This window comes from Manacus candei, unplaced genomic scaffold, assembly GCF_025592945.1.
Source record: "Manacus candei isolate 608988 ecotype Guabito, Panama unplaced genomic scaffold, ASM2559294v1 h1tg000023l, whole genome shotgun sequence".
In the NCBI taxonomy this organism is placed as follows: Eukaryota; Metazoa; Chordata; class Aves; order Passeriformes; family Pipridae; genus Manacus; species Manacus candei.
Genome location: NW_026138071.1, coordinates 22,905,670 through 22,925,845, shown reverse-complemented (window position 1 = coordinate 22,925,845; position 20,176 = coordinate 22,905,670). Strand labels below are relative to the sequence as shown.

The following is a 20,176-nucleotide window of genomic DNA, read 5'->3' as shown; positions in this document are numbered from 1 at the left end:
TGCCACCAGCAAGGTAGACTTAGTCTTTGTCAGTCCTTTTGCCTCATTTAAAATTCTAGTTAAAGATACTTTATTGCTTCTGTTCTCTTCACTAGCTGTTGAGTTGTAGGAAAACCCAAAGGATTTTGATAATGCAGGTATTTGAAATCTGTATTTATTTGGTTAAGTTGGTAGCATGTGTTCCTTAATCATACCTTCTGTAAAATGGTGATGAAAGAAGCAAAGATGTTAAAATGATTTTAAGAAACATGTACATCACTTCTCTTCTTGGCCTTCTGAGAAGCAGGTGCTGGTGCCAAAGGCCAGCGCTGACTGGTTTCCAGAAGGCAAAATTAAACACATCTTCCCACAGATTATTCTAAATGGAATTTGGCTACTGAGTCAAAACAATGTTTTTATTTTATTTTTTTCCCCTGTGGCCAGGAGTGTTTTAGCAAGAATTTCTCCTACAGTGCTTTATCTAGATTATTTATTATTAATATTGTCTTAATTCTCAAGTATGGATATGTTATTTTAAAAGAAAACATTATGGCAAAAATCTGAGAAGGATGACTCATGTAGCCTTAGAGGAAATACTGGATGTTATCTCTGAAACACAAATGTTTCTTCTAGCAGATCTGTCTCAGTAAGAGAACAGACAATGTTTCTGTTGCCATGGTATTGCAATTAATATTTAATTAACAGCATAGGGCTTGGATGATATTTTTGTCTAGGACTGTATTGAATTCTGACTTAAATATCTATATTATTACTGTATTAATGATACACTATTATATTGAATATATTTACACATATATGCAAATAATTTTTATATAAAATTTATTTATTTGTGGATTAAACCCATCTCTACATACTTAAAATATATCTTGACAATTTATTTCTTCATTTTTATTGTGCTAGTAAATGGTGGTGAAATGCCAACATGTGAATATATTGCCAGGAGGAAATTAAGTATTTTGTCAAAGCTTTGCTGCCTTTTTTTTGCTTTTCTTGTTTTTCCAAATACACTGTTGTAACAGTGTGAAGAAGACTTGTCTTTCATATGCTACAAAAGGTTTACTATAAAAAAAAAGTTTTGATGGTGCTGAAAATTGCCCATTTAGTCCTTTGGACTGATATAGATATTCTGTTTTTTTTCTCTTTTTAATAAAATGACAGAAAGTATAATAAATATTTTCTTCTTTTTAGTTCTACTTTTGAAATTGAACTTAAGAGAAAAGATGAATTGGTGGGCTGTGGTGTTTTACATTACTGTTATTCTTTAAGAGTGTTTGTAAGATTGTTATAGGTCAGAGAATTTGGATTATTGAAAGTTTGACCAATGAATATGAAATTAATAGAGAAGATTAATTCACATGATAGAAAATTGGATTTTTAAGTATGTTTCTCTGTGGCTGGTAGACACAAGCAAAAAGTGTTAGAACTGACCTGAATGGCCTCTTACCCTGTCCTTAAGTGAAAGACTGAAATGGAAGGTAGAAGTCTAATAAATAGGAATATTTCAGTTACAGGGAAAAGGGAGGCTGAGTTTCTGCAATTGACGGATGAGGAGGGAAGAAGGGATTACACTTTTCTTGCAGATTTAAAGTGATGTATGAAGTTTGGATATGCAGAGTATTTGTCAGTTTGAACATGCATAAAGACTTTGAAGACGGGATTTGAAAATTGAAAAAAAAAAGTATAGATATTTAATCTATTTGTTTTCTAATTATTCAGATATAGTTGAATTTCATGTTTGTAATCAAGGGACACAGGTATTTGAAGACTGGTTAGACATGCCTCTGAAGCTATTATTTTTATATTTACTACACTGAAGATTCCTAAAGCAGGATGTTCTTCCTTTTCGTTGTTTACTAGTATCAAGAGTTAACTTAGAAAGAATGGAGAATATTATAAGACAATTTTACATTACAGCTAAAAATGCCAACCTATAACAAAAAACTATTATTATATTTTGAGTATGATCCGTGCTGTGCAATGGAAATTTGGAAACTTCTGCAGCCTTGTGAATATTCAGTTTTAAAACTTGTTTTATCAAAGGGAATATATGGCCCCTCCAGCAATTCAGATTTCTGGAGGAGTGAAGTAATTTTTGTTAATTTAAAAAAGATTATTCTAGTTGACTGAAGTAGATCAGAAATTTTACATAGTAAAATATGTCTGAAACAGGCATTATTAGGAATAATTTTCCTGTCTATAGTCACTGAGCAGTTTACAGATTTTTTTCATGCCTGTTAAGTTCATAATGCAACTTGACAATACCTGTGTATATATGAACAGTTAATATCCCTTATCCATACATAAAACCTTGTCTTGGTGATAATTATTTGCAGAATTAGTCCAGTAATATTATTATTTATGGAACTTAGTCCAGTAATAAATGTTGTATTCTCATTAAATGAGGGATTGCATGGAAATTGTTTATTTTGCTAAAGGGTTTTCTTCACCAAAAATGGAATGTGTTCTCTAAGTTTTTTATTGGAGAAACACATTTTCATGTCATTTCAAGAGCTTCCATGATGAACTGTTCTGTGTATTAAAATGCCATATGGTGTAAGTGTGGCAACCTCTGCTTGCTGTGCTCAAAGACTGCAGTCTAGTTGTACAAAAAAGGCCTAAGGCCAATGATGGACCAAAAAGGTCAGAAGAACTGGCAGAGGAGAAGTGTTGTAATTTGAGCTTATTAGAGAAAAGGTCTAGTTTGCATATACCATAATTGCCTGGCAGGTTGCCAGAGCAGTTGTGCTAATTGTCAGGCAGTTTTGACTATTAAATAAATACATATTTTTCTCCATTTAATAGTGATGTTTAGTGGAGAAGTTTCTTAGGTAACTTAAATAAATTATATTTTTTTCTGTCTGTTAAAGATACTGGAGTTCTCTGTGTAAAAGTCTGTTCTATACAAGTATCTCCTTCCTACAGGAAAAACAACACCTTATTGGTGAAGAATATATTTACTATTCAGAGGCTGTTAGGTGGATTATTTATGCAAGAGACATGTTGAATCAGGGCTTGACTTAATTAGGCCATCCCAGTTAAAGATGAAGAGTTATTATGACTTGTGCTTTTCATTAAGGATGGAGACATGAATTTACTCTGAAGTATAATGAGATGATAGAGCAGTATAAGTAACTTGCAGAGAAGCTGTGTAAAAGATGTCTTTTTTTCAGTCTGAGCAGATCATTGCCTTTGTTATTTGATAAGAGAGTTTGTGTGTGTGATTAGTTTTAGTAAAGTGTGTCAGTTAGCTTTGCAGAGTCGGATTACCTCTTTCTAAAGGTTAAGGGATGAATTTGTTTACCTCTTTGGCAAGCTTGCAACTACAGTATCAGTCTTCATGGTTTGTTGCTGTACAATGTGGAATCCTCTTGCTGATGGCACCCACTGTGAGGTACATCAGTAGTTGCTGCTGCTTTAGAAGTAGACCAATGTATGACTTTCCTTAACAATTAATGTAGTGTCAGAACCTATGTATCCTCAAGAGATGAAAAATTACCTTAAAGAATGGAAGTGTTATTGATGGGAGTGGAAGACATATCTTCTTTGAAATTAGCAGGAATCTTTCAAAATGTAAGATTTTATTTAGGCATCCTAGTCCTTAGAGAAGGCCAATATATCTTAAGTCTGTGGAGATGTTCTTCACTGTAAAATAGAATATTGCAGTTGGAAGGGACCTACAGCAATTCCCTATTAAGGCCATTGTCCAGGTGTCTCTTAGACAATGACAGGCTGGGGCATCAATCACCTCTCATGATATTAATGTATTGAGAATTGGTTGAGGTTTTCAGACACCAGAACGCTCAAAAGTCAATATTCTAGATAAAAGGCACAGCAGAAATGTTAGTTAAAAAAGGAAAAGGTGACTGTAGGAGGTAGATGTTATATTTGGGAAAAGTAAGACAGTTGATAAGGAATGTTTTTTTTGAAAAAGATGAAAAAGAAGGTGATTCATTCACATGTGCAACCAAGAATGACTTGGGAATGCCAAGATACTGTTGATATGGAGGTCAGTGATAAAAAGGAAAACTTAAATATAGCAGGTATATGCAAGTCAGCCATGAAGTAAGTGAAGTCCTAGTGAGGATGAGTAAATTGTTATTTACATTTCAGAAGCTGCCAGCAGAACCCCCTGATTCTTAAAAGCAATCATGTACAGCAATAAGGAAATTTGAGAAATGTATTTTGTTTGTTTTTTAAAGGACCTGTTTGAACACTGTTAAAATCACTGAGATTTGGTAACTTGGGAGAAAAATTTGAAAGTCTTGTAGGGGTTGTTCCACTTGTTTTATCCTTAGGACACTGGAAAGGGTTCATAATTCTCAAGAAAAGAAATTATACCAGACGGAATAACTTACTGGTTGGTGAAGTCGCATAAGGCTTAGTGTGCTCTCAGCTGTAAAATACTTTGCTCAGAATTACAAAAAATTGTGTGTAGTGTTGGATTACAGGATTTTTTAAAAAATTTAGGATTATATAAAACTGTTCTGTAATAATAGCTTTAAGTCATACGTGAATGTAGAATAATTTTTCACTTAAACACTTGACTGGTTTTGTTTGACAAACATGTCTTCGAATATATTTATGATTGAAAACTTTACTTCACAGACAGGCCTCATAACCCTATGGTGAATGCTGGAGCAATTGTGATCACATCTTTAATCAAGGTAAAAAGTTAATTTTTAGTTTCTCTTGGAGTATTTTAACAGAATGTAGAGAAAGTATCTTGTACAGATTATGAACTGTTTGCAATTTTTGTCTGCAGTGTCTGATGGAAGTTTACTCATTGGCAGGGAGACAAGCTCTGGTATTTTGGAAATAGTAGCCCAAACAAGTGCAGTGTTAGACTAAGTAGTTTTCAAAATGTAACAGTGCAGCTGAAAGAGTCTCTTCTTCCTTAGTGGTAATGTTTTGGTTTTCTTCTTTAGCTGCACAACTTGTAATAGTCTCTTGAGAGTATTGGCTCATTCTTGTTGAATGCTGTGGAAGTATATTCCTCAGGAATATATTTTATAGCACTCAGAAATATCTTTGGGAATGTCTAATGCTCTCATATAACATAAAGTTACGAGAGTATTTCTTGCTGTGCAGAAGAAATGGAAGATGCTGTACAGGAGCAGTGTCGCTGTATCTGAATGTCAGTCTTAATATTGAATTTGTGTGCTGTTAACATACTGTGCAACTAAATTATGTTTACCTTCTATGTTATATGGTTGCTGTTGCAATGTAAATGTACTTTCTTAAAATAAGAGTGTTTGGAAACAGTTACTCATATTTTGCTGAGTAAATCATGGCTGAATAATGACTTACCATCTTCAGTCCATGATCTTGAGACTTTTGGAATGCTGCATTTTATTTTTTCCATAGAATAGCTGTATTTATGCCTTGAAATTGTTAATGGTATAAACTTCATATAATGCTAATGTTTACCTGATACTTTACTTATATTTTCTGCCTTTTTTGGTAGCCACAGGTACAAAAAATATTTCTTTTTCTATGGGTACCTGCATAGAGTTTTGGGGAACATGTGAATTCCCTGGAGCTTTTAAGTAATAAACTTAATACTGTTACTTCAGAGGTTGAAAAATCTTGTTTACAACCTTTTTCTTATTACATTTCAAAGCCCATTAGTTACAGTGTATTTCCTACCTCCTATTTCCAAATTGTTGGTTTTAAAATTACTTAGATCATGATTTTCTGTTATTTTATATTTAAAGAAGGTGTAAGAACTCCTGCTTAAAGACATTTATCTTTAATAACTGTAGGAGAAAGAAAATGGCCTTAAGTATGACAGGTAAATTTATTCACATTTAATATTTTTTGAAGGTTGACTGAGCATTGAAATTCACTTGGATAACAGTGAATTTTAAAATATGACTTAACACATTTGTCTGAAGTGTCAAAATGTTAGTCCAACTACAACATGCCCTACTGATCATAAGGCAAAACACAAGCATGTGCCTCTTGTGGAAGGCACGTAGTTTTTGATAAATGGTGTACTCCTGAATATATAACATGGATTTGTTTATTGCATGCCATTGTGATATTTGTTAGAAGGTTGGGGGATTGGTTTTGCTGTATTTTTTTAAATCTTTTTTTTCTGTAATGTTTTATTAAGAGTGTTGCATTGCACTAACATTTTTGCATGTAGTAGCTGCACGTCTAGTGGACGCATATCTTACTTATCACAGTCCATTATTTGTTTTTAGTGTGATTAAAATGCAGATTATTTTATGTACTGCTTTCACTAAGATACCATTTATCATTTGAATAACTAACCAAGCTAAACATATTCTGAAGAAAATTATGTGGAGGGTCACAGGTACAAAATTACTTAATAGTTGTATTTTTTGTGAAGTAACTTCTTTATAATCTACAAGTTAACAGTATTCCTACTAACTGGTGATTTAAGTAACTCACCTTTATATTTGATCTAATACCAAATGTTTTTCTGAAAAAGGTGGCTTCATTAACTCGTGTTTTGCCCTCAATTCCTCTATGTTCATTCTCTTTATTTAAGGTGCTACTTATATGTCTTGAAGACTGTGTATGGCTCTTAGAGTCCAAGAAAATTAAGAGATGAAACATGATTGAATTCACTGTGTATGACAGGTTCATCTAATGTTAGCATGTTGATAGCTATGGAGAGATTGTTGCTGTTATTTGATAGTTAAGAATGGTTTTATCTCCTTTGAGAGTCATTATTTTATCTCTTTCTGAGAAATTGATCTTAGAAGTCTTTCAAAATTTACATTGTACTGACAGTACAGTGTTTTACTGAATTTAGGAGCTGTGGATATAATGTGATCTTGCACACAACTGTCCTAAGAGACTGACACAGATTATGATTATTTATGGATAAGAGGTGATGCTTGGAGTAATCTCTCTGTCAGAATATGTTAACATGTAATATGTTAACATTTTAGGGGAAAAAAGGGCTCTTAGCATCACATACCCAGTTCTGACTGCCATAAGAGTTTGCTATATGCACCTTGGAACAGAGTATGGACCTAAATTGTGAGGTTACATTTAGTCCTTGCTATTCATAATAATAAATAATTTAAGGGTATGTGCATGTTAAATTGTACATTTGTTTGAGTTACTTAGGCATGACTGTATCATGTTTCTGCCAGCTTAAATGTTTGGGGATATGATGTAACTCATGGCCCTGTTCTTATACTTGCATTATACTCCACAAACTGTTCTAGCAGTTTAAAGCATGGATCTACAATAAAAATGCATTAGCAAAAGGACATCCTGTGGGTCACTTTTAGTAAAATGAAATTTAAAAACCCCCTAAGGACCTTTTTCCCTTGTTGATAGTTGTACAGCCATTTGCCTTTATTACTAATTATATAAATGACATAGTTACAATTGTTATCAGAAGAAAACTGTAATAGCAATTACAGGAGTTTGTGGAAGAGTGATATTTGATAAAATGGTAAATTCTTCCACGTCTCCAAGGAAATACAGGTGCTCAAAACAAGATGAATCAGCTCCTGTACAAATTTAGTACAGATTCATTGCAGCTTTTTGCACATCACATTGACTGGGAAAATCCTTTATTGCCTGTAACATGGATAGATTTTACTGCTTTGATCTGTTATTTTTTCTTAAATCTTAGACTCAGTTCTCAAAGCTTGTCAATCCCAGGCATGGTGTGGTTGTGTCCAGTGGTTGTGTCAGTGATTGCCACTTCCACATTACCTTTACTGACTGGCACATTAGAAGTGTGGGTGAGAGGAAGAGGAAGGGTTCAGAGTGAAATATGTGGAAGAAGGCAGATGGCTGTGGAAGGAATCTCCAGAGGACAAGGGATTAATCATAAGTCATTTTTATTGTATGTTTTAACATTCCATCTGTAGATAAAAGTTTTCCTAATCTAACAGCAAAGATTCAGGCCCATAAAGCGTCTGTAAATCCTCAAGTGCTGACAGCCACACGTAGGACCCTACACAGACAGTTGTAGACATTTGAATGCTCTGTGAAGGGAAGTATTCTGTGGTCTTGAATTAAGGTGGGAAGCATTTAGACGTGTTGGGGGTAGGACAGCGATATTCATAGTCCTTGCAAAAATTTGGTGTATGAGAAAATGAAAATACCGGTGTTGCTGACCCTAAAAAAACCCTTAATTCAGTGGGAGCTTTGTTTTTGTATAAAACATAGAGGCGTATGCAATGCACTTTAAGAACTTTCTGCATATCCTGATAAGTCATAAAATAAATGAGTCAAGGAGTGGTGGAAAAAACCTGCCTAGCTGTGCTGAGCATCTGTTTGCTGTCAGGATTCAGTTATTAGGAAATCTGTGCAGTTAGTCTAATACTTGAGGGGTGGGAAAAGGCATGGTTTATTGGGTTTATTATAGTTACAATAAATAGTACTGATTTAGCTTAATTGCTCTGTGCTACCACTCCAGTTATCCTTCCTGATAGGCTGATGTGTGAATGTATGTACATACCACTTTTAAAACATGTGTTGGCGTTGTGATCTTCTCTGCCAGATACTTGTCTTTATTTTGGTGATGTGTCGTCTCTTCCTGGGTTATTAATTTTCTTGGAGTAACTTATTTTGGATAGAACATACATCCACGTTATTCTGTACTTGCTTTTTATTGTAACTCAAGTGTACTGGGTGTTATTTGACTTAGACTATGCGATAGACACTGTGAATTACATGTATTCAGTGGTCACATGCGCCCATAAGTGAAGGACACAAAAATAATTTTTATATGTATTTGAAATGGTAATAGTATTGGTCTTAGTGGGTCAAATGCTGTCTGTGACAGTGTACTCTCAAGTATTTCAGAGCTGAAAATGGTGCACTAAACAGTCAAGGCACCGGTTCTCACAGGACAGAACCACATTGACAAATGAAATTTAGAAAGTGCGTTTAAGTACAGAAAACTGAAATAAAGACATTGATAATTGAATGAAAAGTGCACAAATATAAAACAGTTTTCTTGCACTCCGACATAGTATTATGATTTTCTGTTTCTAGATGTTTTCATCACAGTATAGTGTTAGATTATAAATTTGGCTTTAAAGATTCCAGAAATTAATTTTTAAGTAATTTTGTGTTATTAGAAGATTATAAACTTCTCATGATCAAGATGTTTCTATTAATTTTGCTTAGATTCAAAATTGAAAAATTACTTAAAAGAGACACATAGTAAGAGCTTATGTGGCCTAATCATGTAAACACTGAATATTGATCAATGAAAAGTGGCTAATGTTAACTACTTTTCTAATAAATATTGCCTAATTTTGTTATTGCAAACTCTGATAAGTATCTGTGGGTCTCTTTTCTACGTAGACATGCAACCTTTGCAACTGTTTATATTTTCCTAGTAAAAATACAAATAATACAGTGCAAGTAGCTTGGGGATTTTTAGGGAAAAAAAAAGGGAAGATCACTAAAACCTGACACAGTGAAAAAATTCAAATTTATGATCGCCAGCCATAGTGTCCATTGGTATTTGAAGTGTTTACAAAATTGTACTGAGCTGTCTTCTGCAAGTTTGAATTTTCTGACTATCAAACTGCTTCAATCTTAACATTCTAAATTTAATTTTGTATTCATTTAGGAATGTTTTTTCATATGTATATACACACGAGCATGTATAAGTAAGTGTGTATATGGACATATGTTCCAGTAAATGTACAGAGTGTTTGTGGAGTTAGTGCATGGAATGTTTTCATTGATGTTTTGGACAGGTGAATTGCATCTGAACTTAAAAAATGCTTTTTAAGAAATATTGTCACAGTGCCCCCAACCTCAGAGGTTTATAGAGTCAAGCAAAAAAATAAGAAGCACTTGTGGGAAGGACAGAAGTTTTCTTGTCTCTCATGTTTGTTTAAATTATCCTGGAAAAGCTGCTCAGTATTCTGAATGTTAGGATTTTATATTTGCACTTGAATGTTAATTATAGAATGTGTGTTGCCACTGTCTCTTCAGCTTTTTAGGAGGCTGCTGAAAGAGGGAAACTAATATGTTGGGGTTTTAGTCATGGTGTGTATGGATCAGAGTTTTCTATTTCAGTTACACGTTGTAGTAAATCTACTGAGGTCGTGATCATGTGATTGCTTTGGCAAATAGTTCAGGTGTTTGAGCAGTCTAATTTCAGTAACAATGCTTTTGGTTTGATATAAAATACCTATACAAGTGTGTGGATCATCAAGGACTAAGAACGCATTGCCTGAGTTAATATACTGAAGATTTTCTTCCCAAACTGTGACTTTAGTTGTAAACTTTAAAAGGAACCTTTTTTATAAAGAGTTCATGTGGAAAAAGTTTGCATTGAGTCTTTTTGCCCACCAATTTTGTGTGCTGCTGGTAAAGCTAGGTTTTTGTTGAGGGGAATTTTTTTCAACTGGGCAAAACAAAAAAGTGAAGTATTATGCATTTATATTTTTTCAGAAAGCATGATCCCTTTCTCCCTCTTCCTTTTTTTTTAACAAAAGAACTTGTTTCAATTTATTATACATGTCTAACCATACAATTATCAATGCAGCATCCCATAACTAATGCTGACCCACTTTCCCAGAAAAAGATGTTCATTGTGCATTTGAAAGGTTGAAAAGGTTTTTGTGGTTTAAATGTTGTTACATATTTTACAGCATTAGGATCTATGGAATATTTTGACAACTGCAACAGTTCAATGAAGTTGGTAATTTCTTCTTTTAATTATTTTTCATTGAACAGATTTGGAGTTAAATTTTTAAGACTTGTGTTCTGGTATATTATACAGGAACATTTTGATGAAATGTATCATGATTTTTTTTTTAATCTTATTTCAAATTAGCTAGAGATTATTGCCTTTTAAGAATAAGGTTATTAGCCTCTTAGCATAAGGCAACCACTGGCACATAACTCTGACAAAACAGTGTGGTGTTCCTTTCACTAGTGATTGTACGTGTATGGCTGCACATCCTCTGGTAGATGAGCTGATGCATGGGCTTCAGAGATTATCTGCAACACCTTAATTCCACATGCAGAGTGGGAAATAAGACTGGCTTTATGCATTTCATTAAGTAAAATAACTGGTTGATATGAAGCTCCCATTTTTCCAGTGCCTTCTCCGTCCCCACTAAACGCAGTGCAAGTAGTGTCTTGAATTGTTTGAGATTTGTTAGAGTTTTGTTATTCCAAATAGAGTATCTTTAATATTAAAATTATGTATTAAAACATCTTCTCCAGATACGTTGTTTCCATTTGTGTGTGCGATGCCACTATTTTTTAAACTTCTTCAAAAAATTCTACTTGGCTACTTAAAAAAATTAAGAAGTCCCCCAAACAGACCTTGCACTATTTTTTACCTCCCACTCCTCTTTCAATCTCTTCCTGTCGAAATTTCTGAAAGATCACACATCAGAGCCCTCTAAAGAATTAATACATCTTTAACTGGCAGCTGCTAAATTGGAGGATCTTCTTAAATGAGAGGGCAGAAAAAAGCCCCAAAGTAACACCCCTTATCCTCCCTGAAAAAACAAACCAACAAACTATCCCTATTAAGTTGGATTTAGATTTTCCTGTACATTGTTAGCACAATGATATGCCCTATGTTGTGAGATTCTGTTTTTCCAGCTGTTAAACAGTTTTTGATAGGTAGGACATTAATCAGATATTTTTTATTAAGTGCAATTATTTTCTTAGTAAGGGATAACACTTTCTTTTAAGTCTTTAATCTAAATTCTAAGTATGGGCACTAGCCATGGAAATATTTTAACTTCAGTAGCCTGAACCTCCCTATGCTCAGCTCTGTTGGTAGTATGAGAATACCTTTGGATTACTAACCTGTAAAAAGTTAGTATTTTTACTGTAATTAGCTTGACTGTAGTTACTTTTGTATTTTTTGCTTTAGCTACTGCATTTGCTTATGCTAAGCACATAAAATTGAATAGAGAGCACTTAAAGTAAAGCATACCTTTCTCAGTTTAAATTAATTTCCAACATACAGGTATTTGATAAGACTCTTATAGGATTATTTAAATGATAATTAAAGATTTACTTACCTAACACTTTAATTTTTTCATTAATATATGAAATGATTGTTATTCTTAATTAGCCTCATACCTTAGTTATATGCATTAAAATCCTAATACTGTTAAGTGAACTAACTTCTTTCTTATGTTAACAATTTTTGTAAATTATTTTTTCTTTTCTTGCAGCAAGGAGCAAATAATGCAGAAAAATTTGACTACGTAAGTTAATGTTACAACATTCCTTTTTTAATTAAATTCAGTGATAAAAGTTTAAAGATGGCGAGGGAATTGCAAGTGAAATATTAGTAATATATGTTTTGTCTTTGTAGCTGCACTTGGTTGTTTAAACATTTAGTGATTTGGATTGCATCTGTAAAATTGTGTTACAAAATTTTGGGGTAAGGCTGGGTTGAAAGTTCATAACTTTTTACTGTGTAAAGATGTTAGCATGCTTTTCCCCCTCTTTGTCTCTAACAGGTGATGCAGTTCATGAATAAAATGGCTGGTAATGAGTATGTTGGATTCAGTAATGCTACGTAAGTATTTTTTATTTACTTAATGAGGTTGAGCAGAAAGCACTTTAACTGATAATTGGTATAAGTTCAATTATTTACATTGAATCAGCATTTCATCCCTAATATCAGAGGGTCTCCTTGGCTTAAAATTTACAACTAAAGTTGTGCATGTCTCTGACATCAGTGTGGCTAAATTTCACCTAAAATTTTTGGTTACCTCTTTGAACTGTCGTTATTCTGTCTTAGTGCTCTGTTGGTGCTATGGCAGTGAGAGCTGTAAGTGCAACTCTTCTCTTCCTGGCATTCGTATTAAAAATGAAACCCTGCATGTTGACAGCTGCATATCAAATGTTTTAGAAAGCATAGTTCATACAGCTGGCACTCGTTCTGTTTTTTATTTTGCATATTTAAATACTTTTCTCAAACAAACAGTTCCCTTATAAAATTAATGTATAGCATTCCAGAAATCTCAAGAGCTTTTTGAGGCAGCACAGGGAAAATCAAGAAGATTCCACATAGAGTTGCTTCTATGTCAGCTGGCATGCAGGTGCAGAGAAGCAGAATGAGATAACTAGTGTTTTTCCTGAACTTTGTTCCTGTAAAAGGTATGTACCATGGAAGGAACCAGGCAGGAGAGAATTACTTATCCTTGTGTCGTACGTATTCCTCCTTTAGGTTACATCCTTGCCTTAATCATCACGATAAAGAGTGCAGCCCTCAGTCTGATCATTGTCTGAGCTGCCTCTTGATCCCCAGATTCCTCTGGTTTGGTCAGAGTTCTCAGGGAATGACCCTCTCACTTTATCTCAGTGTAGGATGTTTCATTCCACTATGGGCTATCTAGAAAGGCTTCCAAGAGTAGGATCTTACCCTTCTTTGCCTTATCTCCAAGTCTTATCTCCTTTATGTATGTGTAGGTCACCACTACTGTGTGTATTTGGATGTCAAGGCTAATTCATTCCATCTGGGTGAACTGGGATGAGCATCTATGGAACTTCTGTCCCATTAGTAGAATATGTGTGTTCAGACATAAATGACATTATGCATAACTCAAGATTGACATGTTGCCTTGTGTTTATTTGGGTTTTTTGTTTGATTTTATTTTCACTTTTAGGTTCCAGTCTGAAAGAGAGAGTGGAGATAGAAACTTTGCAATTGGCTATTACTTGAAAGAAAAAAAGGTTGATATCTCTTTTAAATGTGATTTGAACACTCCGTGGGGGTTTCTTCATAGTCTGTGAAGATTTTTAATTTATTTGATGTACAGTATGGCACAAATTATTACTGTATATGTTTTCTCACTCTTATTCAAAATGCTGTCATTTAGAGTGTGATTCTTATGTAATTTTAATAGAATACCTCTAAACTTTTTTTTATCATAGCCATGTTAATTTGTTTGTTGTAAAATGCATAATCTGTGCTGTCCAGATGACTTCATAAAACTCCTAGTTGCATTTTTCAGTTTACTGATTTGAAGATGTTAAAAGCTGTACTGAAAAATATTTTAATACCTAACTTATTGATTTCACTGCACTTATTTAAAATGTGATTTGATTAAATATTTCTACTTGTTGCATTTAAATATTTATTTTAAAATATGCCTAATGCTTAGCATGCTGACAAAAATATAGCTTAATTTATGTTTTTCTAAAAGCAATATTGTAAAAAAATAATAATTTTACCTAAAGACTCTTTGTTTTTCTTCCTCAGTGCTTTCCTGAAGGCACGGATATGGTTGCTATACTAGACTTCTATTTTCAGGTAACTGACTTTAAAATTGAGATTGACTGTAGACTTAGAATTGCTAATATAAGCAGTAAAAACTGATTTGTGCCTAGATATGAAGGTTTTAATGACTTAAACTTGTCAGCTTCTGTTAGACTCTGGAAATGAATGATGTATGTTTGATGTATCCAGATTTGCTTTTGCTTAAGGGATGTACTTAGATGTCTTTATTGCTGATGGAAACTAGCAATAATCTTTAAAAGGCTGATAGGTAGAGGCTTAAAATGTCTTGTATTACTTCAGTGAGTTTGACAAAACATTTCTGCTTCTTCGGGTTGCTGCTTCTTACAGTACTGCCAAGTATTTTAAACTCTGTGTAACTGAAGAATGCATGTTCTTTTGTAAGCTCAAGCCTAGTGTTACAAGTGAAGTAATATAAATATCTCCTCCTCTTTGTTTATTCAGTGGTTACCAGTAAAATAGTCGTGTCCCATATATTCTGCCCTCCTCTGTTTTTTTTTTTTTCATTTTCACTTTCAGCAAGTTATTTGCAACTGTCACAAAATGAGAACTTGGCAAGTGCGAGGTATTTCCTGAGTGAGGGTTTCCTAATGTTAAAACATTCCCAGCTCAGTTAGCTCTGCTGTATAGAGTTCTCAGGAGGCAGTTCAAGTTGTGTAACTGATTCAGCTCATTTGAGAGAGTTTAAAAAAATAAAGAGTTCAGTTCTCAAAATGAATCTGTTTTTGACTCAGAGACTTGCTCTTACTTATGCAAAGTATAAACCATTATTTTCAAAATGCAAATTTTGTCTGAGTTTTTTCTATTGGGATGCACCTGCTCTTATCTTTAGATCAGATGGATGATTGTTTATGAAGTAAGGTGTGTGTGATTAACTGTAGTTGACTTCTTGTTGAGTTAGAAACTATAGGTACAAGCTAATAGTCTACTCTGAACTTCCCTTCTGACAGAACAAACCCAGTATTTGAATTTGATATTTGAACCGATATTTATTTGAATTTACTGTTTAAACGTGCTTTTTAAATGCTTCGTACCCCACTGCCTCGAGACCTGATATGCTTCTGAGACAAAGCTATTCATAAGTTAAGAAATGCTAAAGCTAACTTGTCTGACGTATTTAATTTGGCCTCATTTTTGTGCATTCTGATCTCTAATTTAATGATTGTGTGTCATCCTCTCTGTTTCCCTTGAAAAGTCCCAAAAAGGGTAGCTCATACACGAGCGGCATTTCTGTTTTCTTGTTATGGTACAAGACTAGCTTTCCAACACTCAGATTCTACTTAAAAGTCTAGTTATTTCTTTCTTTGGGTTTTCTGTAATGCTCCTTCATCCCTTGTGTAACTGGGAACTTTCTGAACAGGAATAAACTTATTTGTTTATTATCTCTGTAAAGTGAGGATGGATTATTCTCAGTTTAGAGAAACAAGGTACAAAATGCAGGTGCTTAAACTGAGAACCTAGAAAGAATTTTTTTTTTTCAAAGTAGGTGATATTATGTAATACTTCATATGTTTAAAACACAGTTGCCATTTTAGATGCGTCTCTGACAATCTCTTGATTTGCAACTCCAGTTGATTGGACTAGGATGTATTGAGTTTGGCACCCGGAAAATAAGAATTCCAGGTAGTAACTACTCATGCAAACGTGGCTTAGGTAACTTCATGAAGTATCATGTAATGACTGTTTGGCAAAAGCAAGAATACGAGCATTAGTTTGTTTACTTTTTTAGAGCAGCATTTCAGCTTCAGGTTGAAACCAACTTATCTTTTGGTTTCTGCAGAAATGAGGCAGCATCAGGTGATGGCATCATATCACATTTCCTGATGTGTCACCAAAGTATGTATAGTCTGTACTGAAGCAGGGATCCTGGGAAAAACTATTGTGTGGTTGTATCATTACTATATAAAAAAGCATATATGAGAAAGGTGAAATAAGGCTGCATCAGCAGGAAGTGCTGGCATTAAGACTTGCATGTGCTAGAATTTGCAGCTTTAAAATGTACTTCTAATAATGTGTGGGATCTTCTAAGGCTTTTAAAAAAAAAAAACCCACACAAAATGAGCTCAAATTGAAAAAAACAGTCGTTCTGTGGCTTTGACATTTAAGCAGATGCAAAATACTGAGATTGTTTTACAGACCTCGTCCTCTCAAAGGAACATAAGGGGGGGTGGGGGGAGGAATCAAGCCGAGGCACTAACCCATAAAAATACTGTCCCAAACTTTTGAGAGGGCTTACAAACACTGTCGCTGGGATCTTTGTAGTAGAAAGATTCAGACTGTATTAATTGATGCTTTTAGTGTCATCTGTAACAAATGTTATGCTGCAGGTGATTTTGAGATGTTATTTGTGTAGAGACATATTGTTGATCCTGCAGTAGTTGGCCTTACTGTGCTAGAAGTATCAGTGCTTATAATCTCTATTTCTTTTTCATAAGCTTTGCTCAATAGAAGTAACATGTGAATCAGCAAGTGTGATGGCAGCAACTCTGGCTAACGGTGGCTTTTGCCCAATCACTGGTGAAAGAGTACTGAGTCCTGAAGCAGTCCGGAATACCTTGAGCTTAATGCATTCCTGTGGCATGTATGACTTTTCAGGGCAGTTTGCCTTCCATGTAAGTAGTTTTCAGATATTAATTATAGCTGACCAGGAAGATAAATCTCTGCAACTGTTTTCCGTGTTCCAGGAATTGTTTAGAAAGTGAGCACACCAAAAGGGAGAATCTCACCTAGGGTTCATGGCACGACTAATATCACATACCTTATTATAGCATTCTGCCACTTCACAATTGGGAATCCTTTTCGTGTCAAAACATAAATACTCTTCACTAGGAAGGGCTGTTCATGGGAGAAACAGGTCATGATGCAGGTGTAACTGAAAACATAACTGAAGAAATCCTGCTACATGGGAGTAAAAGGTAGCAGAAAGCATTTGCAGACAGTTGGCTTTTTCTTCACTAACTCAGGCTCATAAATTGTCCTTACATGTTGTAAAAGTGTCTGTCACACAGAGCACATGTACCACCTTTCTGTTTTCCAGCAGTATGTTCCTTACATGTAAGTATTTCAAGATGGACTGTACCTTATTTGTGCTCTCAGCGTTTTGTTTTGTTTCCTTCATCCATGTAAAACTGATTATGATGCTTTGTGTGACCTGAAAGTTACTGCTTAGAGAACTACAAGGATGTTAATTCCTATTGGAAAAAAAGTAATGCCTTTGTCCAGATTGTAAATAAGTAGGTTATTGTGTGATTTCATAGACAGACTCTTCAGTTTTCTTGTGGTTTTGTTTTTTACCTTTTCCAGTCAAGATTTTTAAAAATTTATACGGCTTTGTGCTACTACATCGTTGCAAGCTGTTCATGACAGATACACTTGTGCACTACTGCTTAGTCATAATTGCTTTTTTATAATAGATTTAAATTATCCTTTTTCACTGTATTACTGACTCACTGTATTCCTGACAGCAAATAGTTTTATGATTGTGTACCTTGGATTGCCACAACTCTGCTTCAGGTTATTGTCTATCTAAAAAGAGAGAAGTAATAATGCTTTCCCAGCTTAAAGTGCTTTCCAGATCCATGTTTTATAAATACTGCATAATAATCTTCAGTAAAATGGTGATGCATTGTGTTATAATAGTGAAGAATGTTTGCAGAGGCCAGTAATTCTCTATTCTATAGGTTGGTCTTCCTGCAAAATCTGGAGTTGCTGGTGGGATTCTTCTGGTTGTTCCTAATGTCATGGGGTTGATGTGCTGGTCACCTCCTTTGGACAAGATGGGCAACAGTGTTAAAGGAATTCACTTTTGTCATGTAAGCTGCATTGTCTTTGGGGTTTTTTGTGGTTTTTTTTTCCTTTTGCAGCTGATGTTTACTGAGCTTCAGTTAGCATAGCTGAGGTCTAAGTGAATTAAATAGTGATTTGTGATTCTTCCCTACATAGCAAGTTTCATCTGGTTCAAGGCTGGAAGTCCAAGAATACACATTTGCGTTTTAGTAATAAGTAGCACTTGAATTCAGTGACCATTAAGGAAATATGATGCCAAAAACACTAGAGAAATCTATTGTGGAAAAGCTTTGAAAAGGAACAGTTCATGAAGTAATGAAAATGTTGGTCTCTTATATACTGTATTAGAAGCTGTAGAGCTCTATAGACTTTTTCCCCTCTCCTGTCATAAAGTGAACAATTTGCAAAACACTGCAAATGCAGCTCTTATTTCTTTGCAATAAAAGAAGAAGGCTGTAATGAAATATTGCCATTCTGATGTATTTTTAAACTGATTTTTGTAAACCATCTGACATAAAAGATGTCTTTATAGATCAGACCCAGCTGTTGGGCAAGCTCTTCCTAGCTTCATCTCTTGCCAGTGAAAGGGCTGTGGATAGTCTGTTGATAGCAGCATTAGAAGCAGGAGAGATTTTGTAGAGTACTATGTAATGATTAATAAAGATGTTTTGTGGGAGAGGAGAACGTGAAAAATGTTTTCTTCCTTGTTTCTTTTCTCCTGAAAAGTACCTTGTAGTACCAATTATGTAATTATAAATGGGAGGTTGAGCAGCAGTTAAAACTTTTCATGCTTCTATTTATCTAACATTCAAACAAATTAACTATAAAATCATAGAACAACAGGATTTACTGCATTTATGTGTGTGGTAATGAGACCTAAAAACTGATTCATGATCGTGGTGTACAGGTAACGTGAATGTAACATTCACTTTTAAAAATAGAACAGCGTAGCCAAGTTTTGTAATTATAACCTTTCGTGCTGTAATTCAAACTGAATTAGAATCCATTATGTCATGTTTTCTTGTTTCATCCTTTTGATTGAAGTTTGATGTACTAGACTAGCCCAGGCTATTCTTTCTGTTCCTGAAGTGTTCTATACAGCTGGAATAGAAAGGTATTAAAATAGATATTTTGCAAATTGTTACTTGTTTAAGAAGGAGTTTTAAGGTGTTATTAGAACTTTACAGTGTAATTATGTTACGTTCAAAGGGCCCTATGGACATTGATACTGATTTATTAAATAAACTTATTGCTGGCTTAAGTTGCTAGGATATGATGTAAAACATTAGTAGTAGTATTGTTATCTCATATGCACTTGGCTATCATATGCAGATAATAATGAATATTCTCTAAATATTTACAGGATCTGGTTTCTTTGTGCAATTTCCATAACTACGATAATTTGAGACACTTTGCAAAAAAGCTTGATCCTCGCAGAGAAGGTGGTGATCAGCGGGTAAGTTGATGTCTGTGTTTAGTGAGTATTGCTAGTAGACATCAGAGGAAATATGGGAAGTTCTTCTCTAAATACAAAACTGCTCAATGACATGTGTTGCATCAAAGCTTTCAGATGATCTAGTTAGTTTACATTATTAGTGGACACTTACCTGGGTGGACCACAACCGTCACAGGGTTTCATGTAGCAGAATTTCATATTAGATTTGTTACTCCATTTCATGCAGTTCATCTCCCCTGCTAGATTTAGTAGATAATATCTGATCTAAGAGTTTTACTGTACTGGTTGCCTTTAATAAAGACTTGACCAGCTGGTGGGCTTAACCTTTCTGTTCTGTGCTGCAATGCATGAGATCTGTGTTTAGCTGTACTTTTCATGGGGATATCTCTGAGACCACATGTCTTGCTGAGAGTTGCATAGGCAGTGAATTCAGGTGTGAATAGTCCTGTAGGCAAGAGCCTGTTACTTAGAAGCAGCAAAAGCAATATCTGGGAATGGACTGAAAAGATAAAAGTGTGAGGGTGCTTGAGGTAAGGAAAACTTCTTTGTTTTCATTACCATTAATGTTTTGACTAAGGCATGAAGATTTCAGTAGGAGAAGATGCAGTAGAATGATTTTTAAAGTGCTTCGATATGCATGTATACATCTAAAAATTACCAGGTTTGAATTTGAATTTTTTATAACTGGAAAAGAG

General features: G+C 34.4%; 1 protein-coding gene across 3 annotated transcripts in view; it reads left to right on the top strand.

Moving 5' to 3' along the window:
- The window catches only part of GLS (glutaminase), a 66,184-nt gene that overhangs the window by 22,748 nt on the left and 23,260 nt on the right, over positions 1 to 20,176 (top strand). For all 3 annotated transcript variants that reach the window (XM_051787779.1, XM_051787776.1, XM_051787778.1), the window contains exons 7-14: positions 4,606 to 4,664; positions 12,165 to 12,197; positions 12,456 to 12,514; positions 13,608 to 13,674; positions 14,204 to 14,254; positions 16,675 to 16,851; positions 17,920 to 18,051; positions 19,389 to 19,481. In XM_051787779.1, the coding sequence (XP_051643739.1) occupies positions 4,606 to 4,664; positions 12,165 to 12,197; positions 12,456 to 12,514; positions 13,608 to 13,674; positions 14,204 to 14,254; positions 16,675 to 16,851; positions 17,920 to 18,051; positions 19,389 to 19,481 (671 nt within the window). The remainder of the gene's footprint in view (positions 1 to 4,605; positions 4,665 to 12,164; positions 12,198 to 12,455; positions 12,515 to 13,607; positions 13,675 to 14,203; positions 14,255 to 16,674; positions 16,852 to 17,919; positions 18,052 to 19,388; positions 19,482 to 20,176) is intronic.